Source organism: Cavia porcellus, unplaced genomic scaffold (genome assembly GCF_034190915.1).
Source record: "Cavia porcellus strain 051 isolate PalLab524CR breed Dunkin Hartley unplaced genomic scaffold, mCavPor4.1 scaffold_7, whole genome shotgun sequence".
Classification (NCBI taxonomy): domain Eukaryota; kingdom Metazoa; phylum Chordata; class Mammalia; order Rodentia; family Caviidae; genus Cavia; species Cavia porcellus.
Window position 1 is genome coordinate 28,241,560 of NW_026947490.1, and position 26,324 is coordinate 28,267,883.

The 26,324-nt window shown below is 52.5% G+C and overlaps 3 protein-coding genes across 5 annotated transcripts in view; 1 reads left to right on the forward strand and 2 right to left on the reverse strand.

Annotated features, from left to right (window-relative positions):
• Nucleotides 1-21,599, reverse strand: part of Il4i1 (interleukin 4 induced 1) — a 33,814-nt gene extending 12,215 nt beyond the window's left edge. For all 3 annotated transcript variants that reach the window (XM_063253164.1, XM_013147887.3, XM_063253163.1), the window contains exon 1: nucleotides 21,433-21,599. The gene's annotated coding sequence lies outside the window, so the exon portion shown is untranslated. The remainder of the gene's footprint in view (nucleotides 1-21,432) is intronic.
• On the reverse strand, nucleotides 611-21,611 carry Nup62 (nucleoporin 62). Its single transcript, XM_005001755.4, has 2 exons — nucleotides 21,433-21,611; nucleotides 611-3,175 (listed from the first exon to the last, which is right to left on the reverse strand). The coding sequence occupies exon 2, from the start codon at nucleotides 3,108-3,110 to the stop codon at nucleotides 1,560-1,562; it is 1,551 nt and encodes a 516-aa protein (XP_005001812.2). The 5' UTR covers nucleotides 3,111-3,175; nucleotides 21,433-21,611; the 3' UTR covers nucleotides 611-1,559.
• On the forward strand, nucleotides 21,325-25,854 carry Atf5 (activating transcription factor 5). Its single transcript, XM_003465491.5, has 3 exons — nucleotides 21,325-21,506; nucleotides 22,926-23,213; nucleotides 24,612-25,854. The coding sequence occupies exons 2-3, from the start codon at nucleotides 23,036-23,038 to the stop codon at nucleotides 25,271-25,273; spliced, it is 840 nt and encodes a 279-aa protein (XP_003465539.2). The 5' UTR covers nucleotides 21,325-21,506; nucleotides 22,926-23,035; the 3' UTR covers nucleotides 25,274-25,854.
• The last annotated feature ends 470 nt before the right edge of the window (nucleotides 25,855-26,324 follow it).

The window sequence follows — 26,324 nt, forward strand, 5'->3', positions numbered from 1 at the left end:
CTCAAGGCCTCCCTTTTGGCTGATGAGCCAGGTGAGGGTCAGGGCCCCTGGGCTGTAGACAAAGGTCAGTGTGTATGTGTGTGTGTTTTCACTTTATTTCCCTCCAAACCCAATGGCTTCAGCAGGAATAAAACATCCTTCAAGGCCCAAAATGGTCCAAAGGAATTCTGGAAACCCGAGTTACAGTCTCCCAGTGCATGGCCCGGCTTCTTGGGACCAGCTCAAGGACAAGGGGGCCAGAGGTCCACTCCAGAATGAACCCTCCCAAAGCCTGTGCCTTAGGCTTTACCTGATCCCCACTGCTGAAGCATAACCAGTGCCCTCTGGCTGGCCCAGCTGATGGGTGGTGGTGCCTGTGCCTTAGGGATGTGGTAGGCACCCTCTGCTCACGTCTGTTTAGAGCAGGGTTCTACAAGGACAGCCTGCCCACCACTTCTCTTCACTAGACACCAGGAGGACCTCCTTGCCCCTCTGACCCAAGGGCAGCTGCATCTCCGCGACGGAGCTGGCTGTGCCTGTTGCTGCCTTTCAGAGGGATGGCAGCCCACCCAGCATCTTTGGAAACCTGCTCTCCTCTCCAGCTGCCACTAACTTTATTCAATCAACAGGCTTTCTTTCACACACTGATTTTATTTAGGAAAGCAACATATAATCAGAAGTATTTCAGAGAATGCAGCAAAATAAAAACAAAACATCAAAGACCCCCAGGACAGAGCCCAGATTCAGCTTCTGAGACACCCCAGGACTTACCGGGGCTAAGTTAACTTTGGCATGGGGAAGTTCAGAACCAAGCTGACCTCTGGCAACTGAGGTCACTTCAGCAGGCATTTTTTGGGCTGGCGTTATGCTCAGTTTCATCACCGTTTGGTCACTGAATAAATGCAACAGGACTTGTGTGGGGTGTACACAGGGGAACAGTCTGCGCCTGCTGTGAGGAGCTTACACTCTAATGGTGAGCTGGAGAAGCACATGGTGAGCACAGCTCAACAGAGCAGGACTCACCACAGGGCACCAGAGATCTGGGCTGCCTCCTGCTGCAGGGCGAGCCCTGAGGACCAGCTGGATGTTCTCTGCCCTTCCTCTACCCCTGTGGCCCCTCGGCTGCCCAGCTCCTCCTCTGGAGTCTTCTGTCTCACTGTCTGTCCTGGTCACAGTATACTTGTCTTGGCAGTTAATTTTCAGGAGTGCACATCTTGTACCCCAAGGCTGACAGCTGAGGATAGATTCCTTAACCTCAGTTCTTTCCCACTGTTTCTACTGCTACGCGCTGGATGGAGTGGCTGGGGGAGACTGCTTAGGTGAAGCAATATTTCTCTGTCATTTGGTGACGAGGTGGGTGGTGGCAGTAGGTGAAATGGGGCCAGAGCTACAAGGGTGGAACAGAAACTGCCCAGAAGACACAGAAAATACTTGCTATTTGCTAACTGGAAAAGTCAAACCACAGAATAATTCTCAACAGCAAAATCATTTGAAAAGCAAGAAACAGGTGTCTCATTGCAAGCCTAAATCAGACACAGCACCCCGACCCAAGCCCAGAGCCCCCGACCCGAGGGGTGCCCTCAGTCAAACGTGATCCTGTAGCTGCGCTCCTGCTCCTTGCGGCGGCCCTCGCACACCCGGGTCACCTCCTCCACCCTCCTCTGCAGCAGGGCCGAGTTCTGGTCCACCCACTGCAGTGAGTCCATGTGTGCGTTGAGGATCTTGCAGATCTGCTGCAGCGGGTCACTGGTGTCGGCAGGGCCTCCAGATGTGTTCAGGTGCTCGATGATGTCCTTGAGATCTTGGGCCATGCGCTTCAGCTGTGCGTCGATGTTCTCAGCCAGCTTGTAGGTCTTCTCCCGCTCCTCATCAGCATGCTGCAAGTAGATGGTCCCACTCTGCTCCTTCACTGATTCCTCCAGGGGACTCAGCAGGTCTTCCAGCTCCTTCTGCTGTGACAGGATGAAGTCGAGCTCCTGGTCCAGCCGCTTTTGGTCCAGCTTCACCTTCTCCACCTCACGGTGCAGGCTGGTGATCTTCTCCCCATTCTCGATTAGCGTGCGGTCCCAGGCATTGACCTGGGTGGCCTGCTGGAGGAAGTGGCGCTCCTGGTCCTCCAGCTCCAAGCTCCACTTGTTGATCAGGCTCTCCAGCTGTGCATAGGTCATCACAGGGGAGGTGGCAGTCCCAGTGGCTGCACTGGAGCCAGACGGAGCAGCTGTACCTGCTGCATTGCTGGAAATCGCAGCTGGCACCAGTGGTTTTATATTCAAGGCAAAGCCAGTGGTGGTGGCGGTGGTGGTGGCCGTGCTAGTGGATGTTACTGTGGAGGTGCTAGAAGCTGCCCCTTTGAGGCTGAAGCCCAGGGTCCCAGCCCCAGCAGGTCCGGTGGTGGTTGCTGGGGCACAGAGAGAGAGCCCAGTGGTGGCCGAGGTGGGAGCAGCTGCTATTGAGGCGAAGAGTGTGGGCCCTGCACTGGTGGCGGCGGCTGTGGGTGTGGGAGCAGGTGGCTGGCTGACCCCTGCCGCGCTGGTTGCTGGCGTGGATGCAGTGAAGGCCAATCCAGTGAGTACTGTGGGCTGTGCCTGGGCCGCGCTGCCCAGGGAGCCAATGTTGAAGCCAGAGGTTCCGGCCTGGGATGTGCTTCCACTGGTGAATGAGAACCCTCCAGATGTGGTAGCTGGAGCCGTGGAGGTGGTAGAGGAGCCAAACACGAAGCCAGTGGATGCCATCCCCTGGCTGGAGGTGACAGCACTTGATATGGCATTGGTGAGGGTACTGCCACCGAGCCCAAAGCCGCCAGGGTTTGCCGTGGCTGGGGTGGCAGTCGTGTTGCTCAGGCTCAGCTTTGGAACACTGATCCCTAAGGAAAAGCCAGCTGCTGTGGAAGCAGGAGTTGTTCCGAAAGTGAACCCTGGGGTCTGTGTTGCTGGGGCTTGGGTGGTGAGCGAGAAGAGGCTGGTTGAAGGGGCACTCGAAGCAGGCTGGGAGGGAGTGCCAAAGGTAAACCCTCCAGTGCTGGGAGTGGAGAAGGAAAACCCCATGGAAGGTGTGGTGGTTGCTGTTTTTGCAGTGCCAAATGTGAATCCGCCTGTGGAAGCGCCAGTGCTTCCAAAATTAAATGCGCTCATGGTTCCAGACTCTGGTGGCAGCAGCTACTCCAGCTCCCAAAGCAAAATCGGCCAGCGTCTACAACCTTGGGGAAGATTTTTAAAGCACAGGAAGTGACATGATCAGATGGCAGTTTTGGAAAGGTAACCCCATTAGCACGATGGCACACGCTGGTCTGCAGGGTGGCAGGCTGGGTAATTAGAAGGGACAGCGACCTTGCCTCTTGCCCCTGCATAACCTACCCTAGGCTCTGCCGCGTCAGCAAAGGAGGATCCAGAAGCACAAATCCACTCCTGGGGGAGGAACCAAGAGCTGGGAGCTCCTGGGCCCAATCAGGACAGGGAACCCCGATGCTGAGAGAAGGCAGACAGAGGCTGAACCGGGCCCAGCCCTGTGGGGTCTCTCTCAGCCAGCAGGGTTGGAACTCGGCAGGGTCTCCTCCTGCAAGGCCTGTGTGGGTGTGAGAACCGCCCTGACCTTGTACAGCAAGAGACGGGCCCTGGAAACCAACATGGCTGTGCGTAGGGCCCTAGCTGCAAAGGATACATCCTGCACACCCTTACCACCTCAGGGGATCAAGGGCACGCTATGGCTTATGCCCTCCTAACTCAGGGGTGGGTGAGACCAGGGGCCAACTGGAGCACTGGCTGCCCCTGGTCATTGTGATTAGCTCAGGGAAAACAGACCTAGGTCAGCAACCAGAGCATCCCCACAAACCGTGGGTGTGGCCAGGGGGTACGCACTTGGGCCTTCTCCAGGGCATCTTCTCTGTCACAGCAGGATGCAATGAGTCACGACAGATGGTAACAGGTGGGAGAAGCCACAAGGGCCAAAGTGTTCCTGCTCAGTTTGAACCCACTGGAGTTCTGTAACGTTTGACTGCAGGAGCCCCCGCAGGGCCACCCAGGGGCCGCAAAGGTGGAGTCAACCCAGTGGGGAGCAGAGAGGGATCACTGAATAGGAGTACTCCATACAGGACAGGCCTTCAAGGAGGCAGACACCAGCTCTCCTGTCCCGCAGCAGAGCAGGGAATGGGTCCAGGGTCAACGACTAGCATGGGCGAATCCAGGAGTTAACCTAAGTTGTGGACCTGCTAGAGCTACTGATGTCCACTGGGCCAACTTGGGAACCTTGCTCAGTGGTGGAGACTGAAGGCAGGCATCTGCCTCACCCCATCATGCCAGCAGTGAGACTTATCAGGGCACAGCTCTGAGGAGCAAGGGCCAGAAGAGCACAGTAAGGGGATAGGTGCCATCTCCCCCCCCCCCAGCCTGTCGCAGTCACTAAATGCACTCTTCCTATAGCAAAGACACATAACTGATTAGTTTTAGGTTCTAAAAGAATCAAATTACAGAATGTGAATTCGTTTTGAGGAAGCAGTGGATTCACAAGTCAGTTGTAATCACATAGGAGCAGGACACACTGATTTAACTGAACAAGCGTTTCTAAACTGGGTCGGATCTCCGCGGTGGGGGGGGGGGGAACCATAAACTGGCTGAAGGTAGCAGAAGAAACATCACAGGCAAACCACACCAGCCTGAGCCTGGTGCGGTGGTGCACGCCTGTAATTCCAGCACTTGGGAGGTCAAGGCAGAAAGATCCCCGTGAGTTTGAGGTCAGCCTGGACTACGTACTAAATTCCAGGCCAACTTTAACTATATAGTGAGGCCCTACCTCAAATACCGAAATACTGCAACAGGAAGGTTATCCTGGATATTCAGTGGGCCCCAAGTACAACCAGATGGCGGTACAGAATGGAAGGAGCTGGGTACTGCAGCACACACTGTGGCCCCTAGCACTCAGGGGTTGACACAGAGGACTACAAGTCAAGCTCCTCCGCTTCAGGAACACATGCAGAGCCAGGACAGACAGATCAGAGACATCGTGTGCAGATGGAAGCACAGGCAAAGCCAGTGCTTCGGAGCTGGAGGAAGCCAAGGAATGCGGTGGTCTCCAGAAGTGGGAAGAGGCATGGCATTGGGTCCTCTAGAGCCCCTGCATCCTGGTTTGGCCCTGTAAAGCTCATTCTGGACATTCACCACAGGTATAAGGGAGGCAGTGAAGTGATCTGGGACAGCAGCCAGTGCCTAGCAGATCGGAGCACTGCCAAGCCCTGGGAGCTCGGGTCCTGCCTCAGGAGGGCAGGTGGGGGCAGGCCTGATTTGGGAGCCCATGTCACCATGCCAGCAAGCAGACACAGTATGGTGGCTGCCCAACTGTCAAGTTCCTGTGTAAGAGCTGGGTGTGGCTGACCTCAACTTTAGCGTAACTCATGGTCTGCTGCCACCACCCAGCAGGTGCCAAGGCAGCAGTTTTTGGGCGGCCAACTCTAAGCCCAGCAACCTGGCGTGGCCCCCACTGGGCTCTACCCACTCCCACCTGGGCCCTCAGCTGACTTTCAACATGCCTAGGAGGGGGCAAGTTGCGTATTTCCATCCGCACGCGCCAAGCCCTTTATTCTACTCCACATGGCCCACAAGGCACCACTACTGTGGTGAGCCCCAACTGCCACCTAGCACCTGTGCCTTACTTCCCCTTCTTTGGGAGCAGCTGTCAGGAATGAAGTCGGTCTCTAGATATTCAAGGAAAAGACCTACACTTGAATACTGCCTCTGCCCCTTAGGAGCTTTCCTGAGGTGCTCTGCACCTCAGTTTCCCCATCTGTAACAAGGACAACCCCTGTCCCCTGTGAAGTACAAGGTCACAGCTCAAAAGTCAAGTGCCCGGCCTGAGAAACGTCCTCTGGGTCCCTTTCCTCACCTGGCTGTCTCTTAGCTCTCAGCAGTCCTCAGGGAGTCCTCCTAGCTAAGTCAGAAGAGATGCCCTGTAGGTGCTGTCACCCTTCTACCTGTGGCCCTGGGCCCACGGGGCTGCCGGGGCACTACCAAAGCTCTCACAGAAACTTCTGTGAAAGGTCTTTCCACCCCAGAAACATGGGGCCTTGCTCTGAGTCCCCACCTCTTCACATGTCACTGTGAGCCACCTGGAGCACCCATATGTCTGCCATGCATCTCAGTTCCCAGAAACTCGGCCTGTGAGATCTTGTTATTAATAAGCTACAGCTGGGGGCTGGGGATTTAGCTCAGCGGCATAAGCGCCTGCCTTGTAAGCAGGCAGTCGTGAGTTCGATCCCCGGTACCAATAAAAAGGAAAAAGACAAAAAAAAAAAAAAAAAAAAAAAAAAAAAAAACTACAGCTAAAACTGCCCAGAAGACCATCTATAAAAAGCTCTTTGCAACTATTAAAAGAGCACAACCTTCCACACACGAGTGACTAGGTTAATCCCATCTGTTCCGATGGTGCAGATGTGCTGACCCAGGCCTCTCTGCGCTCCCGACGTCAGACTCTACACTCCTGCATATATACGGGGGCAGGCTCTCCTTGTAAATGATGACAACGAGGGCCACAGAAGTGTCTTCAGGACCAGGCTCCGCGAACAGCTGAGGACGGAGAAAGCAGGAAGGCTGCCAAGGCAGGAGGGGCCCAGGTGAAGGCCCAGAGGCTGACACAGGTGTCTTGAGTTGTGAAGGGATTTAGGGTGGCCAGAGGAACAGTGAGTATGCAGCAAAGGGCTCTCAGGACCCCAAAGATTCCACAGAAAGTTCCAGTTCTTACCCAGCTCCTCAGAGGGGAACTCTAAGTCCTCAGAATATCCAGTCAGCAAGTGTTGAGGTTTACCTGAGGTCTCAGGCCACACCAGACAGCCTTTGCTAACACTGGCCCACAGTGGGCACTCGGGACAGAAAATCTAAGTTCGCTCACTTGGTGCTCCAAGCCTACAGGACTGCCACCGCCCCCAGGCAGCTTTCTGGCCCACATCTGCATGGTGCCGTTTACGGTGGAGTGAAGCGCTATGCCAGCAATGGAAACTGCGCTCTGCCCACGTATTTTGCTCCTCTCCTGGCAGGGTGCAGCTCATAGCCAGCCCTGGGCCCTGTGCTATGAAGGGAGGCTGCGGGGGCGGCACTGGTGAGTCAAGGAGCTCCTGCTGGCTTCTGTTTTCTCCTGACTGGACCCAGGCATCGTGCCCCTTTTTACTCCCAATTTCACTCAATAGTGAGGCATAACCTTGAGTACACTCCAGCATCTCTGCTGAGCCTGGTGGGTGCCCATGAAACACTGAGCTGAGGGCTGAGGGGTGGCCAGGGAGGTACAGTGTCACAGGGTGTGGTGGGCGGAGCTGGCAGAGGCATGGATTCCATGCCAGTGGCTCTGACTTTACACTGAGGAAGCCGAGGACGGGCTAGCCTGGCGGGGGACAGGCTGAGCTGGGGGCCAGAGAAGGCAGGGCAGTCGTCCCAACCTGGAGACCTCAACTGGGATTCTAGGGAACACAGCTTAGAGAATTACCATTTGAGAAATGTGTAAGCTTGCACCAAAATCACAGTTAACAGAGCCAGTGACAGACTCCTGGAGTTTCTCCTGAACACAGATTACCATGCGCTCTGGTGTGTGCATTTCCAGTTTCACCAAGGGGAAAGTTTTCTTAGGAGAGAAGCCTGGGCACTGCAGCAGGTGGGGAGGCCCCAACTGTTTCCCAGGAAAGGTGCAAGGTGTGCCTGCACTGGGCCAGTGGGCAGCTACCGGCTTCTCCCCACACACCTGCCTTTGTTTCAGAACCCCCTACTTCACAGCAGAGCCCGTGTCTACACCCATGCCCCACTCCCAGCCTTGGGAACCATGGCTCTCTGCCGTCTCTGCAGATCTTCTAACCACACCTTCACATCTTCAGTTTTTGCCATCCCAAGTCCTAACTTTACCTAAATATAATAACAATTATTACTTTGACACAGGGTCTGGCAATGTAGTTCAAGTTGACCCTGAACTCAGCACTGCTCCTGCCTCAGCCTCCTAAGGGTTGGGATTACAGGCACATGCCACCACAACTGGCCCTAATTAATTTTTAATGAAAACTTTCCCCCCATACTGAGACTGAATCCAGGGGCTCCATACTGTGTTCCAACCCCAGCCCTGATTTTTTTTTTTGTCTTTCTCGTTTTTATCAGTACCAGGGATCGAACTCATGATTGCACACTTTCAAGGCAGGCGCTTATGCCACTGAGCTAAATCCCCAGTCCCCCCAGCCATGATTTTGAGACAGGGCTTCACCAAATCGCCCAGGCTGCACCCAAACCTGTGATCCTCCTGTCTTGGCCTCTCAGAGGCTGGGATTACAGGTGTGTACCACTGGCCTGGCATCTGAAATTCACCTAGCACCACCCTGAGTCAAGTGACCACAACACAGGGGGGTACTGGCTTTGCCAGGAGGGGTGTCAGAGAGAATAAACAAATTTTTTCTGTTACAACATTCGCTTGTGTGGCCAATGCTTCTGGGCAGCTGCCCTTGGTAACTGTGGGTAAAACAGTCCGTTCGCTCATGGAGTTCAAGTTCCAGCAGGTGAGACAGCGGGGCCAGACACTATCCATCACCAACTGCATGCAGTGTGTCAGAAGGGCGCAGCGCTACTCCGGTGGACAGGGCAGGGACCTTAATTCCAGCCAAGGCCTCAGTGGGAAGGTGCTCCTGGGCATTCCTGATTTCCTGTCACCCCTCGCTCCCTGGGTGTCTGGGACAGGGGTGTGCCTCCAACCCTGAGTTGCCCATGTGGGCAAGTAAATCACTAGGGTCCTGCAGTGGGGGGAAGAGGCAGAGGAGAAGACACAAGCCTGAAGGCAGGTGCCGCCACAAGCTGGCACAGGCTCGGAAATGAACTCTCCTGGCAGCCTCTGAGGACACCACCCCGGAGACTCATTTCACACTCTGGTCTCCTGACTGTTCCAGAATAAATGTGTTGCTGTATGCCATTATGTTTGTGGTAAATTCTGAGAGCAGCCAGAGGAACCTGGGGCTGGTGGTGCACCAAGAAGATGAGAAAAAGAAATGAATCTCGATAAATGGATGAGAAGTCTCAAATGAGTGCCCAAACTGCAAACCAAAACACATTCACTTATCGCAAAGTGATGACACTGTAATTAAACCTGAATACTGCAATTAAACCTTTAGTTTAGGGACCATGGATATAGGCCAGTGGCCTAAGCACCTGCTGGCAAATGCAAGGTCCTGAGTTTGATCCCCAGTACAAAACAAAACAACTCTCAGTTTAAAAGAACAACTCACACATTAACATCTTTTACCTGAAAAGAAAAATATGCGTGCCATAGGTTTGCCACCACTGGTCTAAAATATAGGCCAAGGATCCTGGTATGGAAAGGAACTCGGAGGTATGGACACCCCCTCACCTCTGCTGGGGCAACTGTCAGGGCTGTGATGAGTCCCTGCTGACACCCAGCAGTGACAGGAGACCTACAGTGCAGAGGGGCTGACCACATTCCTGGGAACAGATAGGCTAATGACAGTAAAGGCACTGGCTCCAGGACAGGACTGTCCTGTCTGGTGCCCTGCTGTCTTCCCAGCATCAGGTACCAGATAAACTCTTGTGGTTAGTCTAGGATCAAAGAACTAGGAACAGCGCTCCTTTCCTGAGCGCCAACTACAACCCAGCACGAGGCAGAAGCACCATGTGGCTGCCCACTGAGCCCTTCCTGGATGGAAGGCAGCCCCACAGTGAGGATCCAGGTTACCTGGGTGGGGCCAAGGCTGGGAAGTGATTGTCATTGAGGTCTGTGATGGGGCAGGGCAGACCACATCAAAGGCCGAGAACAGCCAGCCCTGTAGCCAGAGACAGAGGTTGGATTCAGGTCCCCTTCCCAAGTCACCTGCTCCTCTCAGCAGCTGGGTGACCCTCTGGGGTGAGATGGTGACCACACATCCTCCCCCTTCCTTCCTACCTAACTGAAACTCTACTTCATCAGGGCAGCAGTGAGTCTGCCCAAGGAGGCCAGGGCTCCTTGGCAGACTCACGAACAGGAATCCAGGGGTATCCAGTGTACTGTGAGGCTCTGTGGGCGAACAGCAAACACCCCATGTGCACCTTCATCCAGGCAGCAGGCAGGTCCACAGCCTGCTAGCAGAGGCCAGGAATTTGTCCAGCCCTTTCCTGTCAGCTGCCAGGCACGTGCTGCTCAGGGACAGGACCAGGCTTTGTAGTCATCTGCTGGGGCTGAGCTCCTCCACTCCTAGATGCTACTGTGACCCAGCTTCCCCACTCAAAACAGCGAGGGTGCAAAGACGAACTGAGCAGACCCCTGTCAGGGGCCTACAAGTGCCAGGGTATCTATCCTTGAAGCTCAGGAACCGTTAATTTCTTAACCAAGGTCATGCAGCGAACTGCCACCTGGTGGTGCTGTGACAACACCTAGCCGGAAAGGCCAGGAGTTCTCTGCAGGTTGCCTTTATATCTGCTACTCCCCACAACTACCCCAATGAAAGTAGCTTGTTCAGAATTACAGGAAGAGGACTGTGGGGACCAGAGTGAGGGACGCAAGGATGAGCTGAAAGGGGAAAGTAGAGACCAGTGGCCATAGCAGGGGACATCTGACCACTCCAGGGGCTCAAACACCCTCCGACACTGCCTTTCCACAGCGGTGCCTGGCCTCTACCCTGGCCACATGTCAATGTGTCCCCACCCAAAAATCCCATCTCTGCCCCCCTGAGCTCTCCACTGGGCAGCACCCTAGCCAGCAAACCCCATACACCAAACACCTCCTGTATGAGGTGGCCCCAAGAACAGAGAGGTGAGTGGGACAGAGGCTGCCCTTTACACAGACACTCACACATACCCTGTCGTCTTTAGGCCACTGGGATTCCACCCAAATTTCCTCCAGCCTATTCCTCCTTGAGGCCTTTCAAACTCCGGGTAAGAGGTGGAGACAGGAACAGGAGTGGGGTGCGTGTGTTTCTAGGGGTGGGGCAGTGAAGAACTCCTTGGTGGATCAGCTCTTTGGCTGGTGCTGTTTTTTTTCCCAGGCTGAATCACAGGGAACCTGACCTCATGTTAATTATCAAAGACTCAGTGGCAGCAAACCTAAAACGTGTGACATTAAAAAAAAAAAGATGAAAGATGTTACTTACTATATGAGCTGTTTTTTGCTGAACCAAAACCTCAGTATGAAGGTTTACCTGCAGCGCTGGCGCTCCGCTCCATGAGAAACACTCTAGCTGGGCCTTGGGCTGCAGCTTGGGCCTCTGCCTTTGAAAGGCTCACCCTCACTGCAGCGCCCCCAGTGCCACCTGCCGCCCACAGAGGTCTGCTACACACATCCCATTTCTCAACCAACCTGGTGACACACTTGGCATTTAAAAAAATGACAAGCTTGGCTGAGCATAGTGGCAGATGCCTACAGTTCCATACTCCGGGAACCTGAAGCAGAATAGCAAGTTTGCAAGTTCAAACCCACCCTGTAATTTAGTGAGACTTGGTGTCAACAACGAAAAGGGAAAAAATTCTAAAAGGGGCTTGATTGAGGATGTAGTTGAGGGTAAAGGTCTGTACTGAACCCCTAGTACCGTAACAGAGAGAGATACACCCACACACACCCTATAAACACCGTGTTCCCTTGTTCCGCACCTCCTGGCCTTCACCCCCAGAGACAGGTTGTTACTTGTGCCTCTTTCAGATATTTCCCAATAATTCAAGCAAATACACTTTCTGTTCTGTTTACAATAAAGGGCAGCACACCACGCACATAGGTCAGAACTGCCTTCACTTAACACAGCTGCATCCTCCCCATGAGTCTCACGGGACCGCTGGCAGGTGCAAGGGCCTAGACTCCCGCCGCAGCCACCTGCTACATGGGTGGTACCCAAATGATAGATCTGCAGACTGGCAATCTTCTCCCTTCTTCCTCCTTTCCCCTGGAAAATACTCTCCACCAATTAGCAATTACCTTCTCCTGTCACTCCTGAGGCCCAGCACACACCCAAGGAGTTCAGGTGGAGGAACAAACAGCAACTTTCCCCAGGGAAAACCAATTAGCTCAGCAGCCAGGAGCAAGAAGAGGGAACTTTACAGATTCATTCTCTCTCCCCCTCTCCCTTTCTCCATGTGGTCTTGCTGTGCTTCCCAGGTGGGTCTCAAACGCCTAGGCTCAAGGAACCCATGTGTCCAGCTCCTACAGAGGATCCTAGAAGCATCGTTTTTAGTATAAAGTAAGCTATCTGAGGAATACTCTGGTGCTAGAGCCCCTACCTTATTGCAAAGAACCATTTTTTTCCTTTTGTACTGAACCTGCAATGAACTCCCTGTGGCCCTGCCTAACATTTTTTTAAATAGTAATAGGTATCACAGTATATTTTGTTATCTTTATAACAGTTTTCTTTCAATCACATATATCAAAATAAAATGAAATACAGAACATTATAGAACTTATCAAAACAGAATATTGAATAGAGCAGTACCATTAATCAGAATAAAGCAAAACAGTAAGAAAAATATTTGCCTTCAAAGAGATGGTAGAAGGAAATCCCCCTTATTTGCTATGGTCAACCTCCCCAGAGATGCTCAGATTTCTGCTTCCCATTTGCTAACAGGGAGGTGGGGGTGGGGGTGGACGACAGGGAAAGGGGGTAGAGGAAGTGGGATGTTTGATTCTAGGCCGTGCATCAGTAGGTTCACTATTGCTTAGCAGGGACAGGCTGGTTGTTTGGTTTCCCAGCGTCCTAAGTTCCACCATGGTGTGGATCTCAGGAGACACTAGTGATTCTTCCCCTGGAGGAACCATAACCTGCCACACCACAGCCACTTACCAGGGAGGTACGCTGCTTGTTTGGTTTCCCAGGGTCCGAAGTTCTAACATCTGCCTGATATTTTAACATTTAAGTTTTAACTACATATTTCATGCATCAGGCTTAAAAAACAGGCTTATTGGAACATCACCAATAAAGCTAAGCCTCCATTTAACACCACCTTCTCTGGTCCTGGCACCCTGTGGTAACCAGCTATGAACTTGTCCTATGGGTCTATGTGAGCTGTGCCAGCTACACAGCAAGCGCCAGTGTGTCCCTGGAGCTGCCACATGGCAAGCATCAGTTCTCATTCCGTCCAGGTGCTGCCCCTGGGGCGAGGGGACACACTGCACTACCAAGGCCTTTTACACTCTGATTTTTATTACCAACGATGCTGTGACAAGCATCCTGTTCAAACCTCCTTGGACAATGGTGCAGGTGTCTTCCCAGGACAATCCCCAGGGGCAGGAAGTGCTGGCCATGGTACCTGCGTTCCAGGTTTCCCAGGGCCCAGCAGCTAACCACCCTCCAACCTGCCCACGCTGCTCCACTCTAACCAGCACTGCCTGAAGGAACCATTTCCCTCCAGCCGGACAGTACCTGGGGATCACAAAACTAATAATCTCATACACTAATTCATTTATTAAAAATAATGACCTGGAGGGGCTGGGGATTTAGCTCAGTGGCATAAGCACCTGCCTTGCAAGCAGGCAGTCGTGAGTTTGATCCTTGGTACCGATAAAAAAGAAAAAGACAAAAAAAAAAAAAAAAAAAAAAAATGACCTGGAAGCCAGGCATGCAGTGCGTGCCTGTAATCCCAGCACTCACAAGGCTGATACAGGAGGACTGCCATGAATTCAAGTCAGCCCAGACTACATAGTGAGTTTCAGTCAGAGACAAGATCCTGACTCAAAATTAAGAAAGAAGTAAAATGGGCTGGCTGGGGATGTGGCTCAGTGGTTGGGAGCCCCTGGTTCCACCCCTAGTACGGGGACAAAAGCACTGGTGGAGGCTATGGTGCAAATGAACCTTGAAAGCACGTTGCTGAATGAAAGAAGCCAGAAACAAACATCACACCTTACACAGTTCTGTTTCAATAGAATGTCTACCATAGAGAAATGTATCGAGGAAGTAGATTAGTGCGGCCCAGGGCTGGGCAGGAAGAAAAGGCTGAGAGGCAATGGTCGAGGTTTCTTTTCAGTGGGAAGAAAACATTCTGAAATTGATTATGGTAGTGGCCACACAACTCTATAAATGCGTTAAAAACCACTGAACCATCCTTTGCTGAAGCGATGGGATTTACACACTAAACCAGCGAACTAACCCTGGGTGCTGGAAGACGTGGAGGGTTGCAGCATGGGTGCGAGTGCATTTCCTCCTGGTGGCTGGTGCTGCTGGTTGAGAACGGACTAGGAGAAGGATGAGAGAATGATCTGGTCACCTGTGCAAGCCATCAGGACACTCCACATGAGACGTAGATGGGCAGGGAGAGGACACCGTGAGGATGAGGCCAGAGCAGCAAATGGACGTGGGTGTGTGACCACTGTGTCACCTCTCCTGGGGCCTCCCCCGTCCTCAGCACCAGCTTCCCAAGTACAGTGATGTCAGCTGTGAGGGAGGGAAGGGTCCAGGCTAGGTTGCTATGGAGATGCAGGCATGGGGGCATTTTTGACAACCAGGTGAAAACAGGCAGGGGAAGTGGGTGGGTGGCTCTGTTTCTGAGAACTTCTAGAAGCGGCCTTTTTCCTTTTCCCGCTCCTGTAGTCCCCATGCTATCATGTCGTAGGCATTTACTATGTGTGATGGGCTGTTTTCAGGGCTTTACCTGCACTGACTCGTTTCCCCCTGAACTCTATAGTGGGTAGCTATTTCCATCCCCACTGTATAGATGAGCGAACGGAAATCAAGAGAATTTAAGGAACCTGCCCCAAATCACATAGCATTGGGATTCTGACCAGGCTGTCTGGCTTCATATTTGTGCTGCTAACTGTGGAGACAAAAGGGTTAAAGTTCTCAGCACCCAAACTTCTTTGATAACACACTGTGGCCCAGGATGTGCCAGACAGTGATAAGGCACTGTACTATTGAGGACTAAAAATAGTACAAGTCAAGGGTAAATACAAAAACCATCCTTTCCTCCCCAGGAGCTGGCGTTTTATCTTTCCCAAAAGGGTAAAACGCACAGAAGTCCTTGTGTAAGTCTCAGGAGCCTTTTGGGAGGGCTAAGCAAAACACCCTGATAATCTGTAATTTTGATGTATAACTTTAGTCACAACACAGGTACTCCCAGATTAACAAAGAACAGGAATGCGTTTCGAAATATCTACATTTGCCAAGTCAGACCCTTTCACATGTCTTCAGTCTCTCATAAAAACTTAGCCGGTTGGTCCGATGGCAGAGCTTATTAACATTAGTGTCAGAACATTATCAGAACTTATTAACATTAGTGTCACTAAAGTTGGTATACCACCCCCCCACTGCTAAATTTGATTGGCTTAAAAAAAAACAAAAACAAAAACAACCTTAGCCTATCCCTCTGAGTCCTCTCATAGAAACTCAGTGCACCCAGAGATCTAAGTGACACCTGTCTTTCCCATATTCCTCCTGTGTTGCTTTTTCCCTGCCCCTATCAAGCCCCATCCCTGTGGTGCTCATGCTGTGTCCTTGCTAACATCCTTTGTGGACAGGCCCCCTGGGAGGGGTGGTCTCCCTGCAGCGAGGTGTGTTCCCATGGCCTCTGGCCAAGGCACACAGGGATAAGGGCCAAGAGACAGACGGGTAACAATCCACCAGCCCCCCACAAGCACTGCCCTCTCTGGATGGAAGAGAAACTTGGTTTTCATGGATTCTGCTGTGGCTAGAGGCTCACAGATCTGGGAAGAGAAAATCAATGAACACAAAGGTTACAATGGTCCGCAGATGGAGTTCTAGATGCACTCCTGGTTTGTGAGAGTTTGCGTTTTTCTGAAGTACTTGCTAACCTTCCAAACTTTGATCTCCTAGGAAAAACAGGGGTTTCCAACTTTCTCTGTAGAAGCTGCATCTCCTCAGCCAGGTGTGGTGGCACACCTGTATGCCCAGCACTTGGGAAGCTGAGGCAGGAGGATCACCCTGAGTTTGAGGGCACATGGCTACACAGTGAGTTCAAGGACAGCCTGAACTGCATAGTGAGATCCTGCCTTAAAAAACCCCAAACAGTAACAGCAGCAACAAACCAGCAGCTCCTCACAGCTGGGCTAGTGCTGCTGCCACCTAATGTAACACTTGGTCCCTCCAGGAGCAGAGGGTCCATTTATTGCATGTCTCACCCCTGCGTGAGTCTCTGGCTGCCCAGGGGCCTGGGGACAGCTCTGTTGCTGAGCCAGGCACTGCTCTGGGTCTCTGTGCATGATACCTCTCTGATTCTTACTGCTGCCCTCCAAGGCACATTGATTGATCTCTTTTTTTTGGTACCAGAGGTCAAACTCACCTCATGCTTGCAAGGCAGGCGCTTATGCCACTGAGCTAAATCCCCAGCCCTGTCTGTCTGTTTTTTGAGATAGGGTCTCAGTGTATAGTTCAGGGTGGCCTGGACTCACTATGCAGCATAGGCTAGCCTTGAACTTGTGGCGATCCTCCTGTCTCAGCCTTCCCAGTGCTGGGATTACAGGTGTGTGCCACCATGCCTGGCTTCTCCAAGACAGTTCTATAGCTGGTTTGGATGAGGTAACCACAGGCTAGGAGGTGGTTAAGGGATGGTATCCTGGGTCCAGGACACTATGTAGTCACTGCCATCAGTTAGGCTTGTCCTTTCTCTATATCCAGTCCCTGCGAGCATGTGACGAAGGGGCTCCCTAGGGCTGGCCCGGTCCTCCATCTCCCAGATGAGGGAACTGAGGCTGAAGAAATACATGGTAACTGGCAATGGTCACCTGAAGTGTCCACATCCTAGTCTCCAGAACTTGCAACTGTATCCTGTATGGCACAAGGGTCTCTGCAGACATGACTGATGTCAGATCTTCTGACGCAGACATCATCCTGATTACCTGAGTAGGCCCTAAGTAACCAAAGGATCTCCTTAAGACAGATGGTGAGGAGATCCCAGAAGAGAGTAGGGGATGTGATGGGGGAGCAGAGGCTAGAGTAACAGGAGGAAAGGGCCATAAGCCAATAACATGCTGGCATCTAGAGGCAGCCTCCAGAGGAACACAGTTCTGTCCTCCAGGACTGGAAGGCAGGACATAACACTTGCCTGAGCCACTAAGTTTTTGCTAACTTGTCACAGCAGGAAGATGACACTAACTCAGAGAGACTAACCAGGTTCTGAGAGCTGTGACTGCTCTGGCCCAGGAAGACAAAGTGGCCTGAGGGTGGGGGACAGCTCTGGAGGACTCTGAGCCCCTGGGCCACGTGGCAGCCTGTGTGTGGCCACCCGTCCAACCCCTGCACTGTACTTCCTCTAGCTGAGCTGGCCTTGGCCCTGCTGCTCTTGTTTGCTCAGATGCCCACCTCCAACCTTCACCCCTGGCCTATGTGACTCGGCTAACCCCACTGCTCTGCTCAGGGACTCCGGTATGAGCTTCGCCTCCTCTACAGAGTACTCATTTAAAAAATGTAGTGGTGCGTATGTGGCTAGCAGCACAGGACTGGGGACTGTGGGGACATTTCTGGGAATGAGGACGGCCATGACCCCTCCCTTTAGGCACTCAGGAAACAGTCACATTCACGGGCATCCGTCTGTGCGGAGACTGAAAACAGCACCAAGTGTGAAGGAAGGGGCAGCAGAGTGAGCTGTGCAGATCAGAGCACCAGAAAGGAGCCGAGCTTTACCTGTGTCACTTCCTTAATCCTCCGGCGCACTGAGTCTTCACAGAGAGGGAATGCTTAAAGGGCGCCTCCGTCCAAGCTGGGCCCTGCACGGTCCAACTTAATTCTCACTACCATCCTACACCGGGAGTCCAGTGAGCCCACTCTCATGGATCAGAGAAAATGCCATTTGATGAGGGACACAGAAGTGGTGACACTGGCCAGAGAGCTGGTCCTGACCCACTTTGCAGAAGGTATTTGAGGCAGCTGCTTGCAACCCCCACAACTAAAGGCTGTGGGCTCAGGACGGAGACCTGGACCTATCCTATACAAATCTGCGAGCCTTTTCCATTGCGCCAGTTCTCTGCCTTGATTGGGAAAACACCAAGGAGTCAATGCAGCAGGGCAGGCGGTGAGGGCCTCCGTTGGCCTAGTGGATAGGAGGTCAGGATCAATGGAATCTGGCAACTGCGTGCAGCAGCAAACCTGAGGTGAAGGTTCAGGCTTGGAGAGCTCTGAGGGCCCTGCAGGTTGTGTAGGGCCACAGGATCTAGACTCTACCTAATGAGCTGCATGATTTGGCACAATCTCCTTTACCTCTCAAAGCCCTGTCTCCTGCAAGCCAAGATGGGGGTCTCTGTGACATGGGGTCCCTTCCTGGCATAAAATCCTAGGGTCTCGGGGTTCTACATTGGTATCTGGGGTCCTCTCCCCCTCCATCTCCTACCCTTGTGCTGTGCTGGAGCCTCTTCTTTATCCAGGGCTCAGCTACCCAGGAGCGGTTGCCAGGTGTGCCAAGGCCCTTAGAGAATTCCCACACTTCCCCTCCCCACCCAAGAGCCAGGGCTGATGCAATCTGACTGCAACTGCCACCTCACTCCCCATGCCAGGCCCCTCCGCACTGAAAAAGAGTCCCCACCAGCCCCACCCCACCTGAGGGTTGAGACCCTGGAGGTTTTCAAGGGAGCAGGGCTTCAGGGCCTTGTGTGGCCTAGCCAGCAGCCATCAATGACTGGCCACCTTGAACCAGACCACGTTGAGAAGGGCCAGTCGCCTATGTGCGTTCACTGACACCCATTTGTACTGAGTCAAGTTGCCTAGGAGGGCAGGGCTGAAGTAGGTGGGATCCAAGAGTTACAGAGAAAGCAGGGCAGAAGGGTCCAGGACAGCGGCACTGGAGTCCCTGCAATGATGCCTTCTCAGTACGTGCCACAAACAGCCAGTGACAGTTTTCCTAGCAGGTAGTTCATTTCTAGCTATTAAAAAATACCCTGCCTCTCCAAACACTCAACCCCAGCCCAAAACAGAACCAAATTAAAGCACATTCCATCCAACAACCAGCCAGCATTCTTTGAAACTGTCAAGGTCATGAAAGATAATGTGTTAAAGTACCAAAAATCAGAAGACAGTAAGGAGATATGCCTAGAGAGAATACTGTACCCTGGAACAAAAAGACAAGGCACTACTAGTGAGATCAGAATAGAGCATGGAGTTTATGCACCAGCAATGTGCTGATGCTGGTTCCATGGCGGTGACAAATGCATCTTGTATCACAATGACTAAGATGTTAACACAGGGAAAACTGGGTGAGGTGCATAAAAGTCTTCTGCACTTGTGTGTGCATGAATGTGTGATGATGTGGACTGAACCCAAGCACTAAAGCTACATTTCACTTGGCATTTATTTTTTCTATTTTTCTGGCACCAGGAATCAAACTCAGGACCTTGCACTTAGCAGGCAGGTGCTTGTGCCACCGAACTAAATCCCTGGCCCTGGCCCTTTAATTTTAAATTTATTTTTTATTTTGACACTGGGTCTTGTTAAGTTGTCCAGGCTGGGTTTAAACTTGAGATCCACCTGCCTCAGCCCTCAAGAGTTGCCTGGGATTAAAGGTGTGCAGCACCACACTTGGCATCTCTGTATTATCTTTGCAACCTTTCTGAAAACCTAAAATTACTTCAAAAGGAAAGTTTACTTTAAAATATCTATGTCTGGGTGAGGTGGTGCATGCCTGTAATCTCGGCACTGGGAGGCTGAGGAAGGACTGCTGTGAGTCTAAGACCAGCCTAAACTACATAGTGAGAGCCTGTCTCAAAAAACCAAAATAAGTTAAGATACACATAGGTACAGGGCTGCAGGTGTTCAATTCCCAGCACAAAATACAAAAGAGCCTAAACTGAGTGGGGCTGTGCACACCCAGTCAGAGGGTTGAGCCAGGATTCCTTCCACCCAGTTTCAGACCACCACCACAGTGAGATTCTGTCTCAAAACTAACAAGGGAGAAAACCCAGTCCTCGTATATAACCGAAGTCCCTGTGGGTGGACTGCCGCTAGCAGCGTTTCAGCAGCCTGGCCCCAGTCCCACCCAACACACTACTCAGTACCTATGCTGAGAAGGGGAAGAAGTTGGTCAAGTCACACCCGCCTCAGTAACAACAGCCCCTTAAGCTGCATCGACCGTGCACCAGCCACTATATCTACATGTCTGACAGGGAGTAACCCATTTAATTCTCCAACAGCTCTAAAGAGTAGCTCACTGTGAAAGTCGCCTTTTTACCACAGAGGAAACTGAGGCACAGGAAAGGAAGGGAGAATGCCATGGCCACAAGCAAGGTACAGTCAGGATCTGGATCTGAATACCCTGGGGCTCCAGAATCTGTGCTTTTAACTTCTACTTTATATATGGCCTAGGTTACAACGCAGCCCCTATGCAGCCAAGGAGATAAAAGGCGATTGCTCCAATGCTGGCAGGATAAAGTTAAGTCCTGTACAGGAAGAGGGTCAGACTCCAAGGACTTTCTGCATGACACTGGGGAAGGGGGATGAAGCCTGGGTGTAACTCTAAGGGCTTGCCCACTCTTCTCTGGGTCTTGATTCAGTTTCCTAAATGGCGCAGAAGCAAGTTGAACTCCAGGTGAGCCATCCTGATGTGGACAGATGAGGACACCATGCACAGAAGGCGCAAGATAGCCACCAACTTTTTCTTTTACTTAATGGAAACAAACATCTCTCTTTTTGGAGGAGGGTTGGGAGCCAATTCCTACCCTATAGGGGAGAGCAGTTGAGGCTAAGGTCTGAAAGGAAGTCAGAGCAATGGGCTGGGACTATAGAAAAGCCTGAATCCTTGAGGAGAGAGTGTGGAAAGCTGAAAAGTGAAACCCTGGCGCGAGGGCCATAAAGGTTAAATGTCTGGGGCTCTTACAGGGTGTAGGGAGAACAAGGTAAGCCTGAGTACCAGAGTTGCTAATGATAAACTCAACAGCCCACCTTTGTGCTTGGACCTTCGAGGGCACTGCCTAGTTTGATCTTCATAAAAACCCACTCCACTCAGAGTAGATGTTTTTCATTTACAAGAAAGGAAATGAACAAAGATATTTGTCCCAGGACAATTGGTAGATTTGAATCCAGCGCGGTCTGCGGCTCTCCTTAAACTCTTAACTCACGAGAGTTTTCGGGATGGCGGTTGGGGGATGAAATGAAAGAAAAGAGGAAACAAACTGTTGTGGGCCTGCGGGCAGAGGATGGAGTCGGATCTCCAAAATCTGAAAGAGCAGGCGCCCGGCTCCTGGGACCAGAGAAGGCAACAGCCCAGGGTCAGAAGGCGCCGGAGGCTGATCCTTAGGTCTGAGGGAGACGAGCAAACCCCAGGGGTCGTTAGGAGCAGGGCTTGGGATACACAGATCCCCACTAGGGCCGTCGGGCCCTCCCGGCTGAGGCCTCGCGGGGGCGGGGCGCCGCGGAAGGATCCGGACTGGTCGTGCGGCAACCCCCGGCCCGGTATATCTGTCTCCAGTCCCCGGGGCCGCCTCATTCCTAGTCCTTACATCGTGGTTTCTCCTTACACTACCACAAGGCTGCCTCCGCCCGCGCACTGCCCGCCATGGCTCTGTAATCGCCACCCCTTTGTACCCCCAGCCCGTCTCCGCGCTCACCGCGCCTTTGCTCCCGCTCCCGTCTTCTTTCTTCAACCGAGGCCGCCGCCGCCTCTCTTTTCCGCTGCCATGGAGTGAGTAACCGCTCGCCCTTCTTTCCAACCGCTTTTCCCGCCCTTTCGCAGCTCGAGGTCCTCTAGGCCGGGTTTGGGGGTGGGAGATGCGAGCGTGGAATCACGGTCGCGCAGGCGCAGAAGAAAGAAAATGGGCCGTGGGCGAGCAACTGAGCATGCGTATTTGCGTCCGAATGGGGGAGGGCGAGTTCTTCCGGAGGGTTGCCCTATAATACTGGCCAGTGTGGGATTGCGCCTGCGCACTACTCTTGAAGGGGGGTAGTATCACCCCCCCCCCCCCCGCGAATCGTTACTCTGACCCAGTAGCCCACTAAAGTTCGCATTCCGAGTGAGGGGCGGGCCGTAAATCTTTGCACATGCGCACAGACGCCTGCGCCTGAGCAAATAATGGCCCAATTCACCGTTAAAGTTGGCGCTTTGAGGCCAGGCGAGGGAGCACCTTGGGGGCGGCGGGGCGCCTGCCCCTCCACCTTCCTGGCTCCACAGTGCTTTGGCTCACAGCCTAGCTTCTCTCCATTTCAATTAGGCACCTGCTGGGACGGGAACTGGTTTAGATTGACAGGCAGAAGGCGGAGCTTAGAAGTAGTTTAGTGTGGTGGACAGCACTCTAGGAGGCTAAGGAAGATCGCAAGTTCGAGCCCTGCCTGGATGGTGTAGGGCGATCCTCCCACCCCGTCTCAAAATAAAAATTTAAAAAAAGGGCCAAAGATGTATCTCAGTGAAGGTCCCAGGTTCAAGCCATGTTACTACAAAAAAACCCCAAAAAAGTAGGTGGAGCCAGGAGGACATCCAAGGGGACATAGAGGAGTAAGGGTTGGGGGAGCCCATTGTGAGGAGGGTGGAGCCCAGAGTTATTAAATGAGGGGGCGTGGCTTTGAGCAGGCCAGGAGGCGGGGCCTCGGTATCTTTGGTTAGGGGCGGAGCTGTATGAATTGAGGGGTAGGGCTTGTAGGGTCCCTGAAGGTCGCAGTGAGATTTAATAAGAGTGGGATTTGAGTGGTGACTGATGGCTGGCCAGGACATGGGTGAATCCCCTGGGAGCCGGCCTGAGTCACCTGGGAAGGGAGTGGGACCTAAAGGAAATACTTAGAAGGACTAGAGGAAAATTTCCCTAGGATTGTTTTATGTGAGTAAGAATATAAGGTGTGTGTGTGGGAGGGGGTGTGAAGTAATTCCCCTGGGAAAACACTGGAGGTTCTGTTTTGGGGCTTGGGAATTCTAAAAGAAAAGAATCCCTTGGGAATGGGTAGGGCTCCCAAACTTGGGGAGGGAAAGGGGTGATTTAGGACTTGAGTGGACAAGAGTTGGTCCCAAGCCACAGGGGGAAGGAGAGGGGCAGGTGGCTCGGTGTCCCCGTGCCTCCGGCTGGTGGGTAAAGCCAGCATCTAACCCCACTGCGCTCTCATCTTCTGCACACAGGTCCTCCACCTCCACAGCCATCTTCATCCAGCTGAGCAACTTCTGGAGCCTCTTCCCTGCCATCGGCGCAGCTTCCATTGTCATTGGTGCCCTGAACCTGTGCCTCAGCCATGTCACTCCTGGCGACCCTGGGGCTCGAGCTGGACAAGGGCTCGATCCCAGCTAGCGGGCTGGGATGGCTTGTAGACTATGGGAAACTCCCCCTGGCCCCTGCCCCCCTGGGCTCCTTTGAGGTCCTTGGAGGAGCCCTGGAGGGTGGGCTCCCAGGGGGAGGAGAGCCCTTGGCAGGTAAGGACTGGTGGGGTGAGCCAGAGTTGAGGGCAAGGGAAAGAATCCATTCATTCATTCTGTTGATAAATACTGAATGCCTACAGTGTGCCAGGCACTGTTAGGTACTGGGCTGGCAATCAGTAACATACCCGTGTCTCCCTGGAATGAAATGCAGGGGGCAGGCAGACAAGAGGTAAAAGATGGTATGTTCAGATAAGTGGAAAACATACAGCAGCTTTCTTTTGGTAGGAAGGAAACTTCCAAGCAGGTAACAGATGGTGGAGTAAAACAGCAGAAGAAATGAAAAAACTCAAAGGAAGTGTGTATCAGGTGGAGGCAACACATAAGCAGATCCTGAGGCAGAAATTATTTTATTCATAGCTGTATCCCAGATGCTTGCCAGTGTTTTATTAATAACTGATGAATCCCTGGGCTGTAGTCCCAGTTGCTCAGGATTGTTTAATCCTAGGAATTCCAGGCCAGCCTGGGCAATACAGAAATCTTGTCAGGAAATAAAGATGAGACCGTGTATGTGTCAGATGATCTTGTTTGCCTTTTAAGATAGATTACAGGCATAGTGGTGCATGCCTGTAATCTTAGTATAGGCATGGAGGCTGAGGCAGGAGGATCACCAAGAGTTCAAGGCCAGCCTGGACTACAGAGTGAGTTCAAGGCCACCTTGAACTGTATATAGTGAGTTAAAAAACAAAAACCAAAAAAAAAAAAAAAAAAAAAAAAAAAAAAAAAAAAAAGGATGTAAATATATATAACTTAGGAGCTGTGACACATGCCTGTAATTTTGACTCTCTGGGACCATGAGGCTGGATTGCAAAGTTGGTCCTGGCCACAACAACTTAGTGACTTAGCAAGATCCTGTCTTAAAATAAAAATAGAGACAAGGTGTAGAGATGTAGCTCAGTGAAATGGCACAAGGTTCAATCTCCAACACTGCGTTTCTCAAAAAAACAAACCGGAGTGAGTTATGGAATAAATTAGATTGCCAGGCATGGTAGCCCATGCTGTAATTCCTGCACTCTAGGAAACTGAGGCAGAAGAATCACAAGTCTGAGCCCATACCGGGCAACTTAATTTTAGCAAGATGCTGTCTTAAAAAATTAAAAAGGGGGCTGGGTGGTAGCTATGTGAAGGCCCTGGGCTTAAGCCCTAGCTCTAGCCAGAGAAAGGGACCACTGTTAGGGATGCAGCGTACTCAGGTTGTTCCAGTGGTTGATTGGTTGTCTGGTTCTTTGGTTGTCAACTGGCTAGTTAGTAAGTTCATTGGATCCTCTGCTGGTTTGTTGACTGGCTTGATGATTCGTAACTTGATTGACTGAGTGGTTGGTGGTTCTACTGACTGAATTTAAGACAGGTGAGCACGAATGAGGGTGCTTTGTGTTCCCCCCCTCCGATCCCCAGGTGATGGCTTCTCGGACTGGATGACTGAACGAGTTGACTTCACGGCCCTCCTCCCTCTGGACTCCCCACTGCCCGCCGGCACCCTCCCCCCAGCTTCCCCACCCACTCCTGACCTGGAAGCCATGGCCTCCCTGCTCAAGAAGGAGCTGGAGCAGATGGAAGACTTCTTCCTGGACGCCCCGCTCCTCTCGCCGCCCTCCCCACCGCCACCACCACCACCGCCTCCGCCCCCGGCCCCGGCCCCCTCTCTCCCTCTGCCTACTTTTGACCTCCCACAGCCCTCGGCCCTGGACACCCTCGACCTGCTAGCCATCTACTGCCGCGGCGAGGCCGGGCAGGGCGACCTGGGCTTGGGACCCCTGCCCGCTCCCCAACCGGTCCCCGCACCGCAGCCCGCTCGCCCCTCCCCCTACCCCAACCCCGCCACCGCCCGAGGGGATCGCAAGCAGAAGAAGCGAGACCAGAACAAGTCAGCGGCGCTGAGGTACCGCCAGAGGAAGCGGGCGGAAGGCGAGGCCTTGGAGGGCGAGTGCCAGGGGCTGGAGGCTCGGAACCGGGAGCTGAGGGAGCGGGCCGAGTCGGTGGAACGCGAGATCCAGTACGTGAAGGACTTGCTCATCGAGGTGTACAAGGCTCGCAGTCAGCGCACGCGCAGCAGCTAGAGGCGGGCTTGGGGGCGTGGCCTTGTGTCGGGGGTGTGGCCTCAGCTGCCCGGCAAATTCTGGGCTGGGTTGGGGGGGGGGTCCCACCTTATCTCCGTAAGTGTCATCCGAAACCCTCCTGCTTTTACCCTTTAATCCTCCTTGTGCCTTTTGAATGTTACCCTCCTATCCCAATCAGTGATGTTCACCCTAGTAAACATCTGCACACCTCCAGTACAGCGGGGAGCTCAGAACCTGGAGCTCTGGTCCCCAATTTCAAATATAGCTTCTTGCTGGCTGTTCCGGGTGGAGTAGCCACAAGCCAGCGCCGGGAAGTGAGGTCAGGAAGTCTCTCTCTCATCTAAGTGAGGGAGGGTATTAAGGTAGAGCCCAATGTAATGTGAGTGAAAAGGCCTTCAGTCGAGAGCTGTGTGGGGGAGGGAGCCAAGTCAGCAGAGCAGCCCGATGTGCAGGCCAGTGGGGAGGGGGGGCGTGTCCGTAGTTGGTGACTGGGGGGTCATTTTAGTTCGGGGAGAAAAATCTGATTTGTGAAGCGGGAGGATTTACCTCTTTGGGTTGTGAGCAGAAATAAAATGCAGAATTTGCTCTGGCCTATGTGTCTTGTCTTTGATAGAAGCTGGGGAGAGAGACTTCTAGGGCAGAGACTTTAATAAAGGTAACAGTGCTGGTTGTGCTGGTGCATAGCTGTAATCCCAGCACCATGGGAGGCTGAGGCAGGAGGATTACAAATTTGAGCCCAGCCTATGCAATTTAGAGAGTTAGCAAGATGCTGTGCCAAAAATGTAAAAAAAAAAAAAAAAAAAAAAAAAAAAACTGGAGATTTACCTCAGTGTGAAGGGGCTGAATTCAATTCTCAGTACTGCAAAAAAATCAGAAACAAAACAAAAATACCTGTTCACCGTTAAGAGTAATACATAGCAGGACCGAATCAAAGTGTGTCTTATCAGCTGAAAAAGATACAAGAATGATTTAAGTTCAGACCATTTATTGCTTCCATTGGCAGAAGGAAGACTGAAAGTGCTGGGTCCCTGTGGTCCTTGTCACCCACGCT